Source organism: Stigmatopora nigra, chromosome 3 (assembly GCF_051989575.1).
Source record: "Stigmatopora nigra isolate UIUO_SnigA chromosome 3, RoL_Snig_1.1, whole genome shotgun sequence".
Taxonomy (NCBI): domain Eukaryota; kingdom Metazoa; phylum Chordata; class Actinopteri; order Syngnathiformes; family Syngnathidae; genus Stigmatopora; species Stigmatopora nigra.
The window spans coordinates 19,193,808-19,212,349 of record NC_135510.1 but is presented as its reverse complement, the minus strand read 5'-3'; the positions used below and the strand labels follow the sequence as shown (position 1 = coordinate 19,212,349).

At 38.3% G+C, this 18,542-nt stretch overlaps 1 protein-coding gene across 1 annotated transcript in view; it reads right to left on the bottom strand.

Moving 5' to 3' along the window:
* Nucleotides 1-18,542, bottom strand: part of LOC144194648 (neural-cadherin) — a 155,707-nt gene that overhangs the window by 29,318 nt on the left and 107,847 nt on the right. The window contains exons 21-27 of the mRNA XM_077713855.1: nucleotides 17,863-18,054; nucleotides 16,752-17,195; nucleotides 16,018-16,348; nucleotides 15,180-15,273; nucleotides 10,429-10,613; nucleotides 4,205-4,434; nucleotides 3,847-4,124 (exon numbers count right to left, since the gene is read on the bottom strand). Coding sequence (XP_077569981.1) covers nucleotides 3,847-4,124; nucleotides 4,205-4,434; nucleotides 10,429-10,613; nucleotides 15,180-15,273; nucleotides 16,018-16,348; nucleotides 16,752-17,195; nucleotides 17,863-18,054 — 1,754 coding nt within the window. The remainder of the gene's footprint in view (nucleotides 1-3,846; nucleotides 4,125-4,204; nucleotides 4,435-10,428; nucleotides 10,614-15,179; nucleotides 15,274-16,017; nucleotides 16,349-16,751; nucleotides 17,196-17,862; nucleotides 18,055-18,542) is intronic.

Below are 18,542 nucleotides of genomic sequence, written 5' to 3'. Positions count from 1 at the left end.
TGACGGGCGGTCAGCCCTTGATTAACAATTCACTTCCAAGCTGCTGCCTTTACAAAATAAATCAAAAATAAATAAAAAACGGAAAGAAATCAGATTCTTGCGAGGATTAAATGTTTGTTTTGAAGATTCGATTTTGACAGCCAAAGCTCCTGATGAGCAAAGACGCTAATTAGATGGATGCGGAATGCTGCTTGGTGAGGACGGTTTTGTGATGAAACTAGGAGGGAGGGGCTATAAGAGTGTGGCCACTCCCACTTCTCAAAATGGGAAATTTCATCAAAAGAATAATCTGTCATATGGAAATTCCAAAATGGAAATGAATTCAAGTTTAAGTACAATTTGGAATGCTAACGTGCTAACATGCTAATGCTAATGTCGGAGTTTTCACACAAAATAATTATATCTATTTTGATTTCATCTTTTAGAGACTTTGGCTAAAGTGGTTTATAAAATATCATTTTTTTTATTGGTAGTGCTAACATGCTAATGCTAACGTCTGAGTTTTTACAGAAATTACAAAATTTTTAAATATGTTGCATTTTTAGAGTAACTATATTTATTTTGATTTAATACTTTGGCTAATCTGGTTGATAAAATATCATTATTATTATTGCTAACATGCTAATGCTATTGTCAGAGTTTTCGCACACAATTGTCAAATTTTTAGAGTTATGCAAATAATTGTAATAATCTATTTTGTATTCATAATTTATAGACCTTGGCTAACCTGGTTGAAAAAATATTTTCATTGCTAACGTGCTAACATGCTAATGTGCTAAGAGTAGGAGTTTTGACACATGATGAATTTTCAATATTGTGAATTTTTTGAGTAATTATATTTATTTCGATTTCAGAATTTAGAGACCTAAGCTAACCTGGTTTATAAAATATTATTTTAATTGCTAATATGCTAACATGCTAATGCGCTAACAGTAGTTTTCAGACAAATGATGACATACAAGTTTTCAATATGTTGAATTTTAAGAGTTGCAACAGTTAATCAAATAATTGTATCTATTTTCATTTCATAATTTTATGACCTTGGCTAACCTGGTTGATAAAATATTACATTTATTATAGCAAACCAAAGAGAAACTCAATATGAAAACCCAATTATTTCCCTGTCCTGTTTATTTATTTTTTTTAAAAGTGAGGTAAACTCAATTTTTATTCTACCAATTCCTCAATTAATTTTAATAAATAAGGGATATAAAAATGTTCCATATTAAATAGCTAAAACTTGTTGTGATTGAAGTTAGATAAAGTCAACTAGATGAATTTAATAAATTGATTGGATGGAAAAAAATTAATAAATAAAGGCATGCTACTTTAAAAACATTTTTTTGACAATTCTATCTTGAAAAAGACGTCCATAAATAATAAAATAAAATCACAATTCTACGTTGATGGATAATATCCATCCCTCGCAAACAATCTACGATGATGGCTAACAATTATGGTGTGCGCCATCGCCCGCGGCGACGGAACGCCGATGGCGGGCGGGGGCGGAGTCCACCGGGAACAGCGATGGCGGCCGCGCCACAAAACGACGCCATCGGGGATTTTGAAAATGCGGATAAATAATATTCAATTGTTGGCAGTCCTTGTTTGTAATCCCGCCCCCTGTGGACTCATTTGCATATTTTGTCTTTTGCCAGAGACGCTTTTTGGGAGCTTCTATTTTTTATTTATTTTTTGTCTCTCGACGCCTAATCAAGCCAATAATGTACTCATAAAGAATAATTACCATGCGGGAGGCTAATTTGCATTGTGTGGGGCTAATGGGGGAGTCAGCAGGGGGCGCTGTGCTGAGATGAAATTGACGTGCTTTTATGGGAATTTTACGGTTATCGACCAAAGAAATTAAGTTATTATTTTGTTGTTGTGCTCGATAAGTCGGAAAAAGTCACTGGGTAACACCTGATGCAGAAATACCTTGAGATAAGAGCGAAATGTGTTCTGGTACCAAGATCGTATGTCAATTTAGTTTGGTTCCTCTTATCTCAAATCATTTTTTTCCATAGAAAATGACAAAGTATGAATTAATCTGTTCCTATTTGCTGAAAAATCACAAAAACAGGAAAGCCAAATTGAAAACCATCTTGTATGCTCTTATCTCAAATTTGTGTCTTATCTCAAGGCAAAATGTTCCTTCTATCTCAAATTTTTCGTATGTTGGGATACTCGTATGTCAAAGTATTATTTATGCGTGTATATATTTTCACATGTATAGTGATTAGAAAGTCGGACTCGCAGTTTTGGGGTCGTGGGTTCGAACCCGGGTGACATTTTTTGACCTTTAAATTTGATTATTTTTTAATTCACATAAGGTCAAAAAGATTATTTTTAACTAAAACCACTGAGAAATTTATTTGACAAATGACAATTATTGACTTAAAAGGGGGAAAATCAGGAAATTTAATATACATCAGACCATTTAAAATATAATATTTGGATTTTTTTTGTTTTATAAATGGATTAAAAGAAGTCGATTAAAATCACTGAATATTCAGTTTTAATAGATCTAAAACAATGTTTATTTGAGCTTTTTTTAAATATATTTTCCGATTTTACAAAATTATTTTTGAACTAAAAACACAGGAAAAATTGATTAAAAAATGACAATGATTGATTTAAAAGGGGGAAAATCAGGAAATCTAAAATACATCTATACTCGAATTTGATCAAGTAGCCCCCAAAAACGTGCCAAAACGCAATGGGCGCGACACGATCCACTCCGAAGGAGTTAACACGGCCTTCCCATCCTCCGCCGCTGCCGCTGCCGCCGCCACTTGTTTGCCTTCAATAAATAATAAGCTGCACGATGGGGTCAGTTTAATTCGGGGGAAAACTCCAGCGCTCGGGACTTTATGACTTTTATGAATTATTGATGCGCGCGCCGAGCCTCGGACCAGAGCAATTTTCTCCGGCGGAAACGCCGTGTGGCGGGAGCGGTCCACGGGGGGGGGGGGGGGGGGGGGGGGGGGGATCCTCGTTGGCCAGCGGAATTAAACACACATTGGACGCTTCTACTAATGTATCGCTTAAAGACGAGGGTGGCAGACTCGGGCTTGGTTCGCGGGCCGTGTTAACTTGATTTCATGAGGACCATTTTAGATTGAATATTTAGATATATATTTTTTATAAATGGATTAATAAAACTGGATTAAAAGCCCTGAATATTACGTTTTTTTATAGATCTAAAACAATGTTTATTTTAGCTTTTTTTAAATATATTTTTAGATTTTACAAAATGATTTTTTAACGAAAAACTGAAACATTGATTAAAAAATGACAATGATTGATTTAAAAGGGGGAAAATCAGGAAATTGAATATACAATGGATTATTTTAGATATAATATGTAGATTTGTTTTTAATAATTGGATTAAAAGAACTGTATTAAAAGCCCGGAATATTCCGATTTTTATAGCTCTAAAACAATGTTTATTTGAGCTTTTTAAAAATATTTTTAGATTTTAAAAAATTATTTTTGAACTAAAAACACAGACAAAATGGATTAAAAAAAGACAAATATTGATTTATAATTGATTTTTATACTAAAATCTGAAAAAATGGATTAAAAAATGAGGATTATGGATTTAAAAAGGGAGAAAATCAGAAAATTTAATATAGATCTGTATCTATCATTTTAATTTGATCCTAAAACAGATAGTCGGCACTCATCATTGACTTTCCCGGGCCGCACAAAATGAGGTGGCGGGCCAGATTTGGCCCACGGTCCGCCACTTTGACACCAGTGGGCTAAAGATGTGCGGAGGGATTTGGGGGCGGAGTTTGCTTTGGCATGAGCTCAATAGGACCGTAAAACGGAACGGGCACGTACCTGTAGCCGTGTTGGGTGTCCACGCACACGCCTCCGTTGAAACAGGGGTTCCTGGGGTAGGCGTCGCAAGGCTGGTGCGCCCTCTGGCGTCCGGAGCAGGAACAGACGGGCGACGCCTCCACCGTCACCGACACCAAGGCCAGGGAGCCGCAGTCCACCACGGTGGGCGTGTCCCGGACGGCCAAGGCGCTGGCGCAGCCTCCGGCGCCCCCGCATTCGGTCCGCGGACACTCGTCTACGCGCACCTGGTAGACGCGCACCTGCAGGAAGGACTGGAGCTGCGAGGGGGCGGAGTCAGAGGGGGCGGAGTCAAATGAGTCAAATTGGGCTTTGGTGGGGGCGGGATTTGTGGACCTACCTTCTGTTTGTGCGCCGCCAAGTAGCCGTGCATTTTCTCGGGGCGCAAGTAGGCGGAGCCAGAGCGCACGGCGAAGCGTACGTCCAGCAGGCGACCGGTCACGTCGCTCAGGCCGAAGATGTTGATGTCGGACGCCGGCGTGGATAGCATCTCCGACAGGAAGTCGGAGAGGAGCTGGTAACGGCTGCGTTGTTTGCCTCGGGGCTCCGTGAATTCTTGCGCCGTGGTGTCTGAAAAAAAACAGTGTTGGGGAACGTTAATTTTTGCGCCATTTTGTTACAATACAAAGTTGATGTTTTTTTGCAGATGGGGAATAGAGTTTTTGGAAAAGATGAAAAATGCATAGATAAATCGATATTTAACAGTTGATATTTTTTTAGGGAAAGAGGTCATTTTTGGTGAATTTAAAAAAAAATGTATTTTGTTTTTGCGTCATTTAAAATAATGTATTCAATTTTTTTGCGTCATTTAAAAAAATGTATTTTATTTTTGCATCATTTAAAAACTGGATTTTTTTTGGTCACAAACGATTTTCTTTTAGGTAAAAAAAAAATTCTTGGTCATTTGATAATGTTTTCTTGGTCATTTAAAACTGTTATTTAAAAAAAAGTAGTTTTTAGATGTAGTTTAATGTTTTGGGGACAAAATAATGGTCATTTAAGTGTTTTTTTTGGTGAGTTGATAAATATTCATTTTTTGGGTCATTTAAAACAGTTTTTTTTCTTGGTTATTTTTTAACATGATAGTTTTTGTGGTCAATAATTATTTTTTGGGTCATTTAAAACCCATTTTTTTTGTTGGCCATTTAAAAACATTTTCTCCATGTACTTCGATTTCCTAGCTATAAAAGATTGGTCGTTTGTGTCCTTGTCCCTGCGATTGGCTGGCTACCAAATCAGCTGGGATAGGCTCCAGCACCCCCGAGACCCTAGTGAGAATAAATCAGTTCAGAAAATGACAGGAAAACAGGAAGCTAGCACTCATCATTTACTCTCTCGGGCCGCAATAAATGATTCGACGGGCCAAATTTGAGCCCGTGGGCCACCACTTGGAGACCCGGCTTGACAAATAACACAAAAAACTCCAAGCAGAAGCTCCAAGTTTCTTTGAAAGAAAACGGCGCATGGAAAAGGGATTTAATTTGCTTGTTAGTTTCTCTCGACAGCTCGTAAACATGCATTTTTTTCCTCCATTTTTTTTTTTTTTTTTTACACTTTTTGTTTTGATTGACAGGCAACACGGGAGGCTTTCATCACAGCCCGTGTCGAAATTGTCTTAAGTGAAGCGCTTTTGCGCGCAAACACGCCAGCCGTCTTTTATTTATGGCGGAAAATGAATGGAACGCCACAAGAAACGGACGTAAATCAGCGCATTTGTTTTTTTTATACGCTCGTTTTTTTCTCTCGCCGCCGAGAGGAGAAAAAAAAACAAGGATATCAGAGGCGGGCATCAAAGACGCTTCCGCGGTTGCGAAGACGCAAACGCCTTTGGTCGGGCACGCTAGGGACGCGCCTCAACAAGTCGGAGACAAGTCGAGCGAAAAAAATCCAGCCGTCCTTTCCTACCAACGTCTGCTTTCGTCGGATGTCTTTTGGCGGGGAGACAAACAAAAGGGGGCGGAGTCTGTCAACGCCATTGACGGCTAAGGACGTCCCATCCGTCTGAAGTTCCTCCCCTTTTCCAATGAGTGTCATTTAACCTGTAACTTGGTTTATTACAATACAGCAGTGTCCTGAATATAAGACGACCCCGAATATAATCACAACTTTGTATGGTTAATAAAAATAAGGATCAAAATTCAAATGAAGAGTATAGATGTATATTAAATTTCTTGATTTTCCCCCTTTTAAATAAATTATTGGATTTTTTAAATAATTTTTTTCTGTGTTTTTAGTTCAAAAATCATTTTGTAAAAGCTATAAAATATACATTGTTTAAGATATATAAAGATTGAATATTCAGGGCTTTTGATACAATTTTTTTTAATCCACTTATAAAAAAAATCTAAATATTTTATCTAAAATGGTTAAATTCCCAGATTTTCCCCCTTTTAAATCAATCATTGTAGTTTTTTAATCCATTTTTTCTGTTTTTAGTTCAAAAATCATTTTGTACAAAATCAAAAAATATATTAAAAAAAGTTAAAATAAACATTGTTTTAGATCTCTTTTAATCCATTTATTAAAAAAAATCTAAATATTATATCTAAAATTGTCCAATTAGTATAAAATTTTCTGATTTTCCCCGTTTTAAATCAATTGTCCTTTTCATCCATTTTTGTCTATGTTTTTAGTTTAATTTTTTTTTTGTAAAATCTAAAAATATTAAAAAAGGCTAAAATAAACATTGTTTTAGATCTTTAAAAAACGGAATTTCAGGGCTTTTAATCCAGTTCTTTTAATCCATTTATTTAAAAAAAATCTAAATATTCTATCTAAAATGGTCCAGCCCACATAAAATCAAGTTAACGCGGCCTGCAAACTAACCCGACTCCGACACCCCTGGAGTACACGATCTGGCGCGCACAAAAAAAAAATAAAATAAAATATATCTATAAAAAAGAATTATCAATGGCTGAGGAGGCTGAGGACTTTGTTTTTGAAGAGTGTGGAGGTTTTGAAAGGCGTCTTGTTTTGAAAGAGTTGCCGCGTACTTGGTGCAACAACAAGGATGAAAAGCGACTTGAACGGCGGCTCCAGTTGATTGGCCCACGATGATTGGTCATTGGATTCAAGAGTCCAATCAAGACAGACGCGCAATTCAATGGGAGATGCAAAATGTCAAGCATAAAAGCCCTGAAGTAGAAACTACTTGCCTCGATCCAATCAAGAAACCGGCACAAAATGGCCGTTCCCAAACAAAGTCGAGGACTTTTTAATTATAGTTTCTTTATCTTGTTAACATTTTCAATTGGAGATATTTTCTTGGTCAGATCTTGGACTTTATTGCCAAAAAAACTACATCTAATACGTCTCATTGATTCCCGATTTAAAGTCTACTATGTTGTCTATGGTAGTCTACGTTGTATGCGTCGACATATTCAAGTTTTTCCCCTAATCTAGACTCAATTGAGTTTGAGTTTTGAGCCTTTTAATCCATTTATATGAAAAAAAATCTAAATATTTTCTCTAAAATGGTTACATTTCCTGATTTTCCCCCTTTTAAATCAATAATTGTCATTTTTTCCATTTTTTTTGTGCAAAAACATCTGACTTTAAAAAAAAAATCTAATTTAAAGGTCAGAAAAATGTGACCTGGGATCGAACCCACGACCCCAAAACTGCAAGGCCGAATCGCTAATCACTATATATGTGAAAATAAATACACGTATAAGTCATACCTTGACATACGAGCCACCCCAACATACGAAAAATGTGCGATACGAGGAAATGTCTGCTTTGAGATACGAGCAAACATTTGAGATACGAGCATACAAGACACTTTTCAAATTGGCCGTCCTGTTTTTGGTGATTTTTCAGAGGGTAAGAACAAATTAATTCATATTTAATCATTTTTTATGGAAAAAAAATATTTGAGATACCAGTAAATTGACATACGAGCCCAGTCCCGGAACAAATTTCGCTCTTATCTCAAGGTATTTCTGCATTAGGTGGTCTGGGCCACATGAAATGGAGTTGATCCTTTTGGGCGCGCCGAGGGCGGCGGCGGCGGCGATGAAATGAGCGCACAAGATATTTTCCCAATTTCTCCGCCATATCGATCCCGCTTTGTTTGGCCTGGCCTCGTCTCGCTTTTGCCGGGAGGGAGAAAAGAAATATTTGGGCAATATCTCACTTGACCGTGCCGCCTTCCTTTTAAAGGTCAAAACACTCGACGGGAACACTTCATCAAGTCGGCCGGGGAGCTTTGCTCCACTCTCCGGGACTTGAAGCCCTTTAACAAAGCACCGCCAATGTCGGAGGGGGCGTGGCCTATCGCTGGCGTGCCGTTATTGCATTTCTGCATTTTTTTCACGGGAATAGGATTTAGAGCAAGGGTGTCAGACTCGGGTTGGTTCGGGGCGGCTTTAACGTCAACTCCATTTCATGTGGACACTTTTAGATATGATATTTAGATTTTTTTTTCTATAAATGGATTAAAAGAACTGGATTAAAATCCCTGAATATTACATTTTTTTGTAGATCTAAAACAATGTTTATTTTTAGATTTTACAAAATGGTTTTTGAACTAAAAACAGAGAAACAAATTGATTAAAAAATGACAATGATTGATTAGAAAGGGAGAAAATCAAGAAATTTTACCATTTTAGATATAATATTTATATATATTTTTTTTAAATTGATTAATGGAACTGGATTAAAAGCCCTAAATATTCCGTTTTTTAAAGATCTGAAAAAATATATATTTTAACTTTTTTTAATATATATTTGGATTTTACAAAATGATTTTTGAACCAAAAACACAGAAAATGGAATAAAAAAATGACTTATTGTTTTAAAAGGGGGAACATTAGGAAATATAATATACATCTATAACTATCATTTGAATTTGACCCTAAAACAGAAAGTCAGCACTCATGATTGACTTTCCCGGGCCGCACAAAATGATGTGGCGGACCACATTTGGCCCGCGGGCCGCTACTTTGACACCTGTGATTTAAAACGTGAAACCGCTCAGTCCGGCCTCGACCGGAATATTTTCATAAGGACGCGGCATGTTGACATCCAATCGATGAAAGCTTTTATTATTGCGCCGCTAGTGCGCTTTCACCTGTGGGTGACCTCACACTCAAAGCTGTTTATCTCATGGTATTACTAAAATTTTGGCGGCTTTTTGCAGGGAAACTACACAACGTCGACTATTTTAACTCCTAACTTTGAAAAAGTTGACTTAATTGAAAAATTGTCAGTTGGCATCCCAAATGGGGACTGGGATAGGCTCCAGCACCCCCCCAAAACACGACCCTTCTGAGAATGAGCAGCTGGGAAGACTATTTGACACAAAAAGTACGGAAAAGCCACGTAGAAAACCCATGCAAATGCCATGTGGGAAGGCCCCGAGACTAGTTGGGATATCAAACCTCGATTTTATAGCTGAGAGACAAACGTAGTAACCACTTTTCCCACGTCACCACATAAAAAAATGTTTTTTCCTTCCTCGTACAACATCCTCCTCGTCTTCCGCCTTTTCCTCGTCTTCCTCCTCTTTAGAATACTTTATTTCAATATGTGAGAGATGTTAAAAGCCCCTCAGCCATGTCCTATTTCTCACAGGCAAATGGAAAGTAGACGAGACGGGGGGGGGGGGGTGAGACGAGACGGGGGTTGCCAGGTAAGGAAGACGAGCCAAACTTTGTTTGGCCTGAGAAGCACATAGCTGTCAAACTCGCTCAAATCTTACCCTTAAATCAAGGCTGTCACACTCGGGTTGCTTCGCGGGCCCCTTTAACGTCAACTTGATTTTATGTCGACCATTTTAGATAGAATATTTACTTTTTTTATTTTTGTAAATGAATTAAAATAACTGGATTAATAGCCCTGAATGTTCTGTTTTTTTATAGATCTAAAACAATGTTTATTTTAGATTTTTTAATACATATTTTTAGATTTTAGACAATGATTTTTGACCTAAAAACAGAAAATTTTGATCAAAAAATTTAAAAGGGGAAAAATAAGGATATTTGGGATACATTGGACAATTTTAGATATATTTAGATTTTTTTTATAAATGGATAAAAAGAACAGAATTAAAAGTCCTGTATATTTAGTTCTTTATAAATCTTAAACAATGTTTATTTTAGCTTTTTTTTAAATATATTTTTAGATTTTACAGAATGATTTTTGAACTAAAAACAGAAACATTTGATAAAAAATTACAATTATGGATTAAAATAACTGGAATAAAATCCCCGAATATTTAGTTTTTTATATATCTAAAACAATGTTTATTTTAGCTTTTTTATATATTTTTTGATTTTACAAAATGATTTTTTAATTAAAAAATTACAATCATTGATTTAAAAGGGTGAAAATAAGGAAATTTAATGTACATCTATATTTATCATTTTAATTTAATCCTAAAACAGAAAGTCGGCACTCATCATTGACTTTCTCGGGCCGCACAAAATGATGCGGCAGGCCATATTTGGGCTGCGGGCCGCCACTTTGACACACGTGGTGTAGACCATTTGAAATGATTTAAAAATGTATGAAATATGGGAAAACGTACACAGGTATGGAAATGTAAATTTAGGCTGGTCTTACCGGCAAGGCGAAGCGAGGCCGAGTTGTGTATGGCGTCGTCCGGCAGCTCTCGAACGCGAACCGTCACCGCCGAGACGGCGTCGGGCCACACGCCGTCCGAGACGCGCACCCGGAAGTGGTAGTCGCCCGATGGGGTGTTTTCCTTGATGATCACAAAGCCCGTGCGCTTGTTCAAGATGAAATAACTGCAAAAAAACAGCCCAAAAATGATTTAAAAATCGGAAACCATGACAGAAAATTTTGCAAATTTTTGCAGCCTCTGAAAGAAAATAAGTTATTTTTATACAGTAATAACTTGAGATCCGAGGTTATTGCGTCAATCAATCATTTTCCCAAAGAAAATAGCGAACTTTCTGTTTTAGGATCAAATTAAAATGAACATTATAGATTTAGTATATTAATTTTTCTCATTTTCCCCCTTTTAAATCAATAATTGTCATTTTTTATCATTTTTTTCAGTGTTTTTAGTTCAAAAATCATTGTTTGGGATCTATAAAAAAACTGATATTCAGGGCTTTTAATCCAGTTCTTTTAATTCATTTATAACAAAAAAAAACTTAAAAATTATACCTAAAATGGTCTGATGTATATTAAATTTTGCCCCTTTTAAATCAATAATTAATAGTTCAAAAATCATTTTGTTAAATCTAAAAATCTATAAAAAAGCTCAAATAAACATTGTTTTAGATCTCTAAAAAACGGAATATTCAGGGCTTTTAATCCACTTCTTTTAATCCATTTATAACAAAACACAACTAAATATTCTATCTAAAATGGTCTGATGTATATTAAATTTTCCCCTTTTTAAATCAATAATTGTCATTTTTTAATCAATTTTTTTCTGTCTTTAGTAAAAGAATAATTCTGTCAAATCTAAAAATCTATAAAAAAAAAAGCTCAAATAAACAATGTTTTAGATCTATAAAAAAAACTGAATATTCAGGGCTTTTAATCCATTTATAAGAGAAAAAAATGGAAATATTCTATCTAAAATGGTGGAGTTGACATTCGAGCGACCCGCAAACCAACCCGAGTCTGACACCCTTGCTCTAATGAGTCTTTTTTTTGTCCATTTCTTTGCTTTTCCACGTAAACGAAAACGTGTCCGGAAGGTTGATAAACACAAAGGGGGAGGAGCCTTTCACCCCCGAGCGTCAGGGACGGATTGGTCGCCACGTAGCGCCCCGACGTGTCAATTCAACCAAAGCGTGACCTTTTTCCAACCCAAACGAGTCCGACGTCCCGTCGACGCCGGGCGCGCCGAGCAATTAAGGACGGACTGCCGACCGGGAAAGGTCTCTAGGGGGCGCCGCGGGTCGAAAGCGCCCCTCGTCCAATTACGGGACGGATCCCCGCGCTCATAAATTAAAGGCGGCGGCGGCCGTGGCGACCGGGGCGTGATGGGAAACGTTGAGACAAGGTCAAGGCGGCGGCCGGGGGAAAGTGATGAGCGTGGCGCGCCGTCTCTTTAAGGGCGCTGTTTAATCTTTAAAAATACACCTTTTACTCCCCTGTGTGTGTGTGTGTGGAGGCGCTCTTAATTAAAGTCATCAACTGTAATCAAAGTCTACAGGGAGACCTGTGTGTGTGTGTGTGTGTGTGTGTGTGTGTGTGTGTGTGTGTGTGTGTGTGTGTGTGTGTGTGTAGTCAAGCGTGGACACAAAAAGACACTCCAATGGACAATTTAAATAGAGTGCTACCTCTACTTAGGAAATTAATTGCTTACGGAAATGGTTGACGTCGAGATCCACCCATATGGGTGTTCGGGTTTGATACCCATGATTTGTTAGAGCTAGAACGAGGCCCCGTTTGCCTTAAAAGGGTAAAAATTGGGGTCAAAAAGGTTGATAATGTAAGTACTGAACTTCATTTTTTCTGCTTTATCCTCGCTAGAGTGGCATGGGGGTGCTGGAGCCTATCCCAGATGCCGTCGGGTCTAACCCATTCACGCTCACACTATTAGCTAGTTAGCAAACATTTAGCCTAGCATGTATTTTTTTTTAATGTGGGAGGAAACCCTAGTACCGGCCTGGGATCGAACCCTCGACCCTGGAACCGTGAGGCCAACGCGCTAACCACTGAAGCTGTACTTCATTAAATCCAACAAAAATACCTTTTAAAAATGATGAAAAATGATGAAAATTGATGACAAATGATGAGAAATTATGAAAAATGAATAAAAAATGATGAAAAATGAATAAAAAATTATGAAAATTGATGACAAATGATGAGAAATGAATAAAAAAAGATGAAAAATGAATATAAAATTATGAAAATTTGATGAGAAATGATGAAAATTGATGAGAAATGATGAAAAATGAATATACAATTATGAAAATTTGGTGACAAATGATGAAAAATGATGAGAAATGATGAAAAATGAACAAAAAATGATGAAAATTTGATGACAAATGATGAAAAATTATGAGAAATGATGAAAAATGAAATAAAACGATGAAAAATGAACAAGAAATTATGAAAATCTGATGACAAATGATCACTGAATGTCAGTCTCGCGTTCACCACACGACAACAACACCATGACGCAAAAGGGAAGATTCCCGACTCCCACGACGACGTCAAATAAAAATGTCGTAGCGCCCGCCAAAGTAAAAGCGAGCCAGGGAGGGGAGGTGTTAACGAGGCTTTAAAGTCCAACGACACGGTCGTCCTCCTTCCGTGGGATCAAATAGGGAAAGGGATGAAAACACTCCATCGCGCTTTTTACGACGTCTTTTATGCCCCCCTTTTAGTGTGGACTTCATTCCCCGCCGTCAATCAACGTCCCCGCGGGACCGCCATGGACGCACGCAGGCTTTACAAAGCGCTCACGTTGTCCTCTCCTCTAGGTAATTAGTTTGTCCAACTCATGGCCCGCCGTCGACAGCCATCGCCGTCCAATTCTTTCTGAGACAAGCTGCTCATGTTCATTTTTCCGTGGCGTAAACTGTTCAATAAAATCAATGCGTGGTGTCTTTAAATGAAGTGGATGGATGACAAAATGCCCCAAAATGACCAGGAAGTGCCAGGAAATTACCCAAAACCAACAGATAGTGCGAGATATAATATTTAGATTTTTTCTAAATAAATGGATTAAAAGAACTGGATTAAAATCCCGGAAATATTCCGTTTTTATATATATAAAACCATGTTTATTTGATCTTTTTTTTTAAACTATTTTTAGATTTTACAAAATAATTTTTGAACAAAAAAAATGAAAAAATTGATTAAAAAATTACAATAATATTTATACTTTCTTAATTATAAAATTGATTAAAAGAACTGGATTAAAAAACGTGAATGTTCCCTTTTTATAGATCAAAACCAATGTTGATTTTTGAACTAAAAACTGAAAAAAATGATTAAAAAATTACAATAATATTTAGATTTTTTTTAAAGAAATGGATTAAAAGAACTGGATCAAAAGCCCTGAATATTCCCTATTTATATATCAAAAACAATGTTTATTTTTAGCTTTTTTTAAAATATATTTTCAGATTTTACAAAAAATGATTTTTGAACTAAAAACTGAAAAAAAATGATTAAAAATGCCAATATTTATTATAAAGGGGGAAAATCGGGAACTTAAATGTACATCTATACTCTTCATTTGAATTTGATCCTAAAACACAAAGTCAAAATCTCCTCATTTACTTTCCCGGGCCGCAAAAAAATGATCCGGCGGGCCAGATTTGGCCCCCGGGCCGACACTTTGACACCGGTGCCCAAAATAAACAGGAAGCACCCCAAAGAAATCTCCCGGGAATCCTCATCTTTCAGCGCCCAATGACATCACTTGACGTCCAATCTATTTTGAGGACTGCTCACTGGCCTCTCCCAGTCCAAATGAATTGGACGCCAAGCGCCAACAATGGCTAAAAGGAAATTTTTAAAATAAATGAGATGTCTCATGCAAGTCAATGGTGGAAATCCTCCACATGGGAAATTCACGAGGAAGGTTTAAAGTGACAGCCGCCTTTTACGTCCAGTCATAAAAATAAAAGGAGGTGGGAGGGAGGGAAGTGTCACAATAAAAGCTGGCGACATCATGAACTAGAAAAAAAAATGGCTTCCAATCGTCACACACACCGAAAAGTTAGTAAAAAACACTTTATGGACAAATAAAAGCCGTGGTGACGGTTGCTGCTCTCTCAATCTACTTCATAGCATGTGTAAACTCCCAAATAAAAAAAAATAATACTATGAGCTCCTATTTAGTTGAATTTGGGGATAGTGGTTAATGAATCGGACTCGCAGTCCTGGGGTTCTGGGTTCGAACCCTGGTCAGGCTTCCTGTCTGGAGTTTGCATGTTCTCCTGAGTGGGATTTTGTCAGGTTCCTCCCAGATACCAAAAAAATGCATGCTGGGCTAACTGTATGGCATTGGTGTCAAAGAGGCGGCCCGTGGGCCAAATCTGGGCCGCCGTATCATTTTGTGCGGCCCGGGAAAGTCAATGATGAGTGTTGATTTTCTGTTTTAGGATCAAATTCAAATGAAGAGTATAGATGTATATTATATTGCCTGATTTTCCCCCTTTTAAACCAAAAATTGTCATTTTTTAATCAATTTTTTCAGTTTTTGGTTCAAAAATCATTTTTGTAAAATCTAAAAATATATATAAAAAAGCTCAAATAAATATTGTTTTAGATCTATAAAAATAGAATATTCAGGGCTTTTAATCTAGTTCTTTTAATCCATTTAAAAAATAACATATCTAAACGTTATATTTAAGAATGAATTGAGGACTTACGTAGGTGTATTTCCCTCAAAAGTGTACGTCTTGTTGTCCCAGTCGTCCGGGTCGGGGGCGTAAACTTTGCCCAGAACTGTAGTGGGCATGCGACCTGAAAATCAGAATAAATACATGAATAAATACATAATTAATAAATAAATTAATTACGACTAGGTCCGGTTTTAATTGGCTCGCGGCAAAACAATCTTGTTTTTTGGAGTCAGGGGATTTTTTTTTGTTCCGCAAAGTGGTAGGAATATAAATACTACTACTGTAAAGCTGTTTTAACATTTTAAATAAAATTATATAAAAATAATCAAATGTGATCAAGTGACTGCAAAACTATTTAAAAAAAAAAAAAGGATCTTGATTTTTTTGAGTCAGGGGATTTTTTTTGTTCCGCAAAGTGATAGGAATATAAATACTACTACTGTAAAGCTGTTTTAACATTTTTAATAAAATTATATAAAAAATAATCAAATATGATCAAGTGACTGCAAAACTAAAAAAATAAAAATGGATCTCAATTTTTTCGAGTCAGGGGATTTTCTTTTGTTTGTTCTGCAAAGTGTATTTCAGTCGTATGAATATAAATACTACTACTGCCATAGTGTATTAACATTTTTAATCATATTATATCGAAAATAATCAAAAGTGATCAATTGACCTCAAAAGTCCAACAAGTCGATCTTGATTTTTTGGAGTCAGGGGAATTTTTTTTCGGTTCCGCAAAGTGCTATGAATATAAATACTACTACTGTCAAGCTATATTAACATTTTTAATCACGATTAATTTCATCGTTAAAGTCCAATTATGGTTTAAAACGATTTTATGTTAAAATAATGGGAATCTGACCTCTGTGCGTGTTGACTAAGATGGTCTTGTCGGCGCCGACGTGGGCGTGGTCATTGCGGTCGCCGACGGTGACGGTCAGCGTGGCCGTGACCGTGCGGGCGGGACGTCCGCTGTCGCTCATCACCACGGGGATCAAGTACTCCTTCTGACGCTCGCGGTCCAAGGTGCGCAGCGCCGTCAAGGTGGCCGTCCCGTTCAGGTTGTCTTGGAGGCGGAAGTCGTTGCCGTGGCGATAGTCGCCGGGGACGCCAAAACGGAAAGGACCGCCGTTTTCGGGGGAGTCGCGGTCCCACGCCCGCAGGAGCCTCGATGTCTGGTTTAAGTTGACCACCTGGGGGGGGTGAGAAAAGGGAAACTGGTGTGACCTTTGACCTAATGTGAACATCGCCTTGCCTGATAAAATAGAAAGACTAAAGAGCAGTTCGCAAGTCCGCCTCACAGTTCTGAGGTCGAGGGTTCGATCCCAAGGCCGAACCAGAGTGTGCATATTCTCCCGAGGCCTAGGTGGTTTTTTTCAGGGTACTCCAGTTCTCTTTCCAATCCCAAAAACATGCACGGTAGGGTAATTCTACGTTAAATTTGTCCGTAGCTACGAGTGTCCTTCGCCTAATCGAGCCCTGCCATTGGCTAGCTAAGAGAAGAGCACCCCTGAGATACTTGTGAGGATAAGTGTAATTGTAAATACAGCTCCAATTGCTACAAAAAAAAAACCCTCCCAGATTCGGCGAACCCACCTGAGGCCCCGGCATATTCTCGAAGACCACCGGCGTGTAGGCGGCTTCAAACTGTGGCCCGTTGTCGTTGACGTCCAGCAGGGGGAGCTCCACGGTGGCACTACCCGACAGGGCGGGAACCCCTCGGTCGGTGGCGACTACCACCAGGTGGTGCTGCGCCACCTTCTCCCGGTCCAGAGGCCGGGCCACCGTCAGGACTCCGGACTGATCCACGGAGAAGAGTCCGTCCGGGTCCGAATCCGGGGAAAGGCTATAGACCAGTTGGCGGTTTTGGCCAGAGTCCGAGTCGCTGGCTAGCAGGCGGGCTACGCTAGTCCCCACGGGGACGTCCTCTGACAGGGGGCCCAGGGCCAGGAAGTGGGGGATGAAGACGGGGGCGTGGTCATTGTAGTCCTCCACTTCCACTGAGCAGTGAAGAAGACTGGAGAAGTCCAAGTCTTCTACCTGAAAATGACAATCCACAAATACCACATTTGTTAGCATATCTCCACTTATAAGCCATACCCTTAAAATGGCCTTAAAATGGTTGAAATTCACCATTTCTCGAGTATAAGCCGCACCAATAAAATGGTTGAATTTCACAATTTCTCGCATATAAGTCGCACCCTTAAAATGGCCCTAAAATGGTTGAATTTTACCATTTCTCGCATATAAGCCGCACCCTTAAAACAGCCTTAAAATGGTTGAATTTCACTATTTCTCGTGTATAAGCCCCACCCTTAAATGGTTGAATTTCACCATTTCTCATGTATTAGCCACACCCTTAAATTGCTTTAAAATGGTTGAATTTCATCATTTGTCTTGTATAAGCCGCACCCTTAAAATGGCCTTAAAATGGTTGAATTTTACAATTTCTCGCGTATAAGCCGCCCCCCGATTCACACTTTTCACCTCCAGATTCAGAAAAAAGTCTTCAGTCCGTATTTGGACAAAAACCTGCTGTAATGTCCACCTAGTGTTGAGAAAATCATCATAGGGTGAATTTAAGCTTCTTGTGCGGGCCATATTTAACTATATTTTCATTTTTTTGCAGGGGGGTTGGCTTTTGGAAACCCCGAAAAGACCCCAAAAACTTTGCAACTAATTTCTCCAGACTCCCCGCCACTGGTACCTTGACGGTGAGGTTGAAGCTCTGCTCGCCATGTCGCTCGTAGTCGAGACGTTTCTTGAGTCGAAGGCTGCCGCGTTGCTCCGCCTTGTTGCTCAACATGTAGAACTTTTGTTCCTGGTCTCCGGCCACCACGCTGAAGGTCAGCTGGGCGTTCTCGCCCGTGTCGCGGTCCTCCGCTCGCAACTCCAAAACCTGTGGGAACACGTTGGCATACAGTTTTTTCGGGGTCCAATTATTTTGAAGGGGAAAGGCTGGCAGTGAAGTAACACAATTTCACTCATCGCTAGGATCCCTTATAAAATAGATTGGACATCTACTAGCGATAAAACAAATGAATGGGAGGGTGCATCTTGGCCAGAGGAAGATATCATTTTATTTTTTATCTGAATTTCTGCAATTGACGGTGCTAGATGTCCAATTATTTTGAAGGGGAAAGGCTGGCAGTGAAGGAAGTTAATTTTTTTTACTCATCGCTAGGATCTCTTATAAAATAGATTGGACATCAACTAGTGATAAAACAAATTAATGGGAGGGTGCATCTTGGCCAGAGGAAGATATCAATTTATTTTTTACCTGAATTTCTGCAAATGACGGTGCTGGATGTCCAATTATTTTGAAGGGGAAAGGCTGGCAGTGAAGTTAAAAAAATTCACTCATCGCTAGGATGCCTTATAAAATAG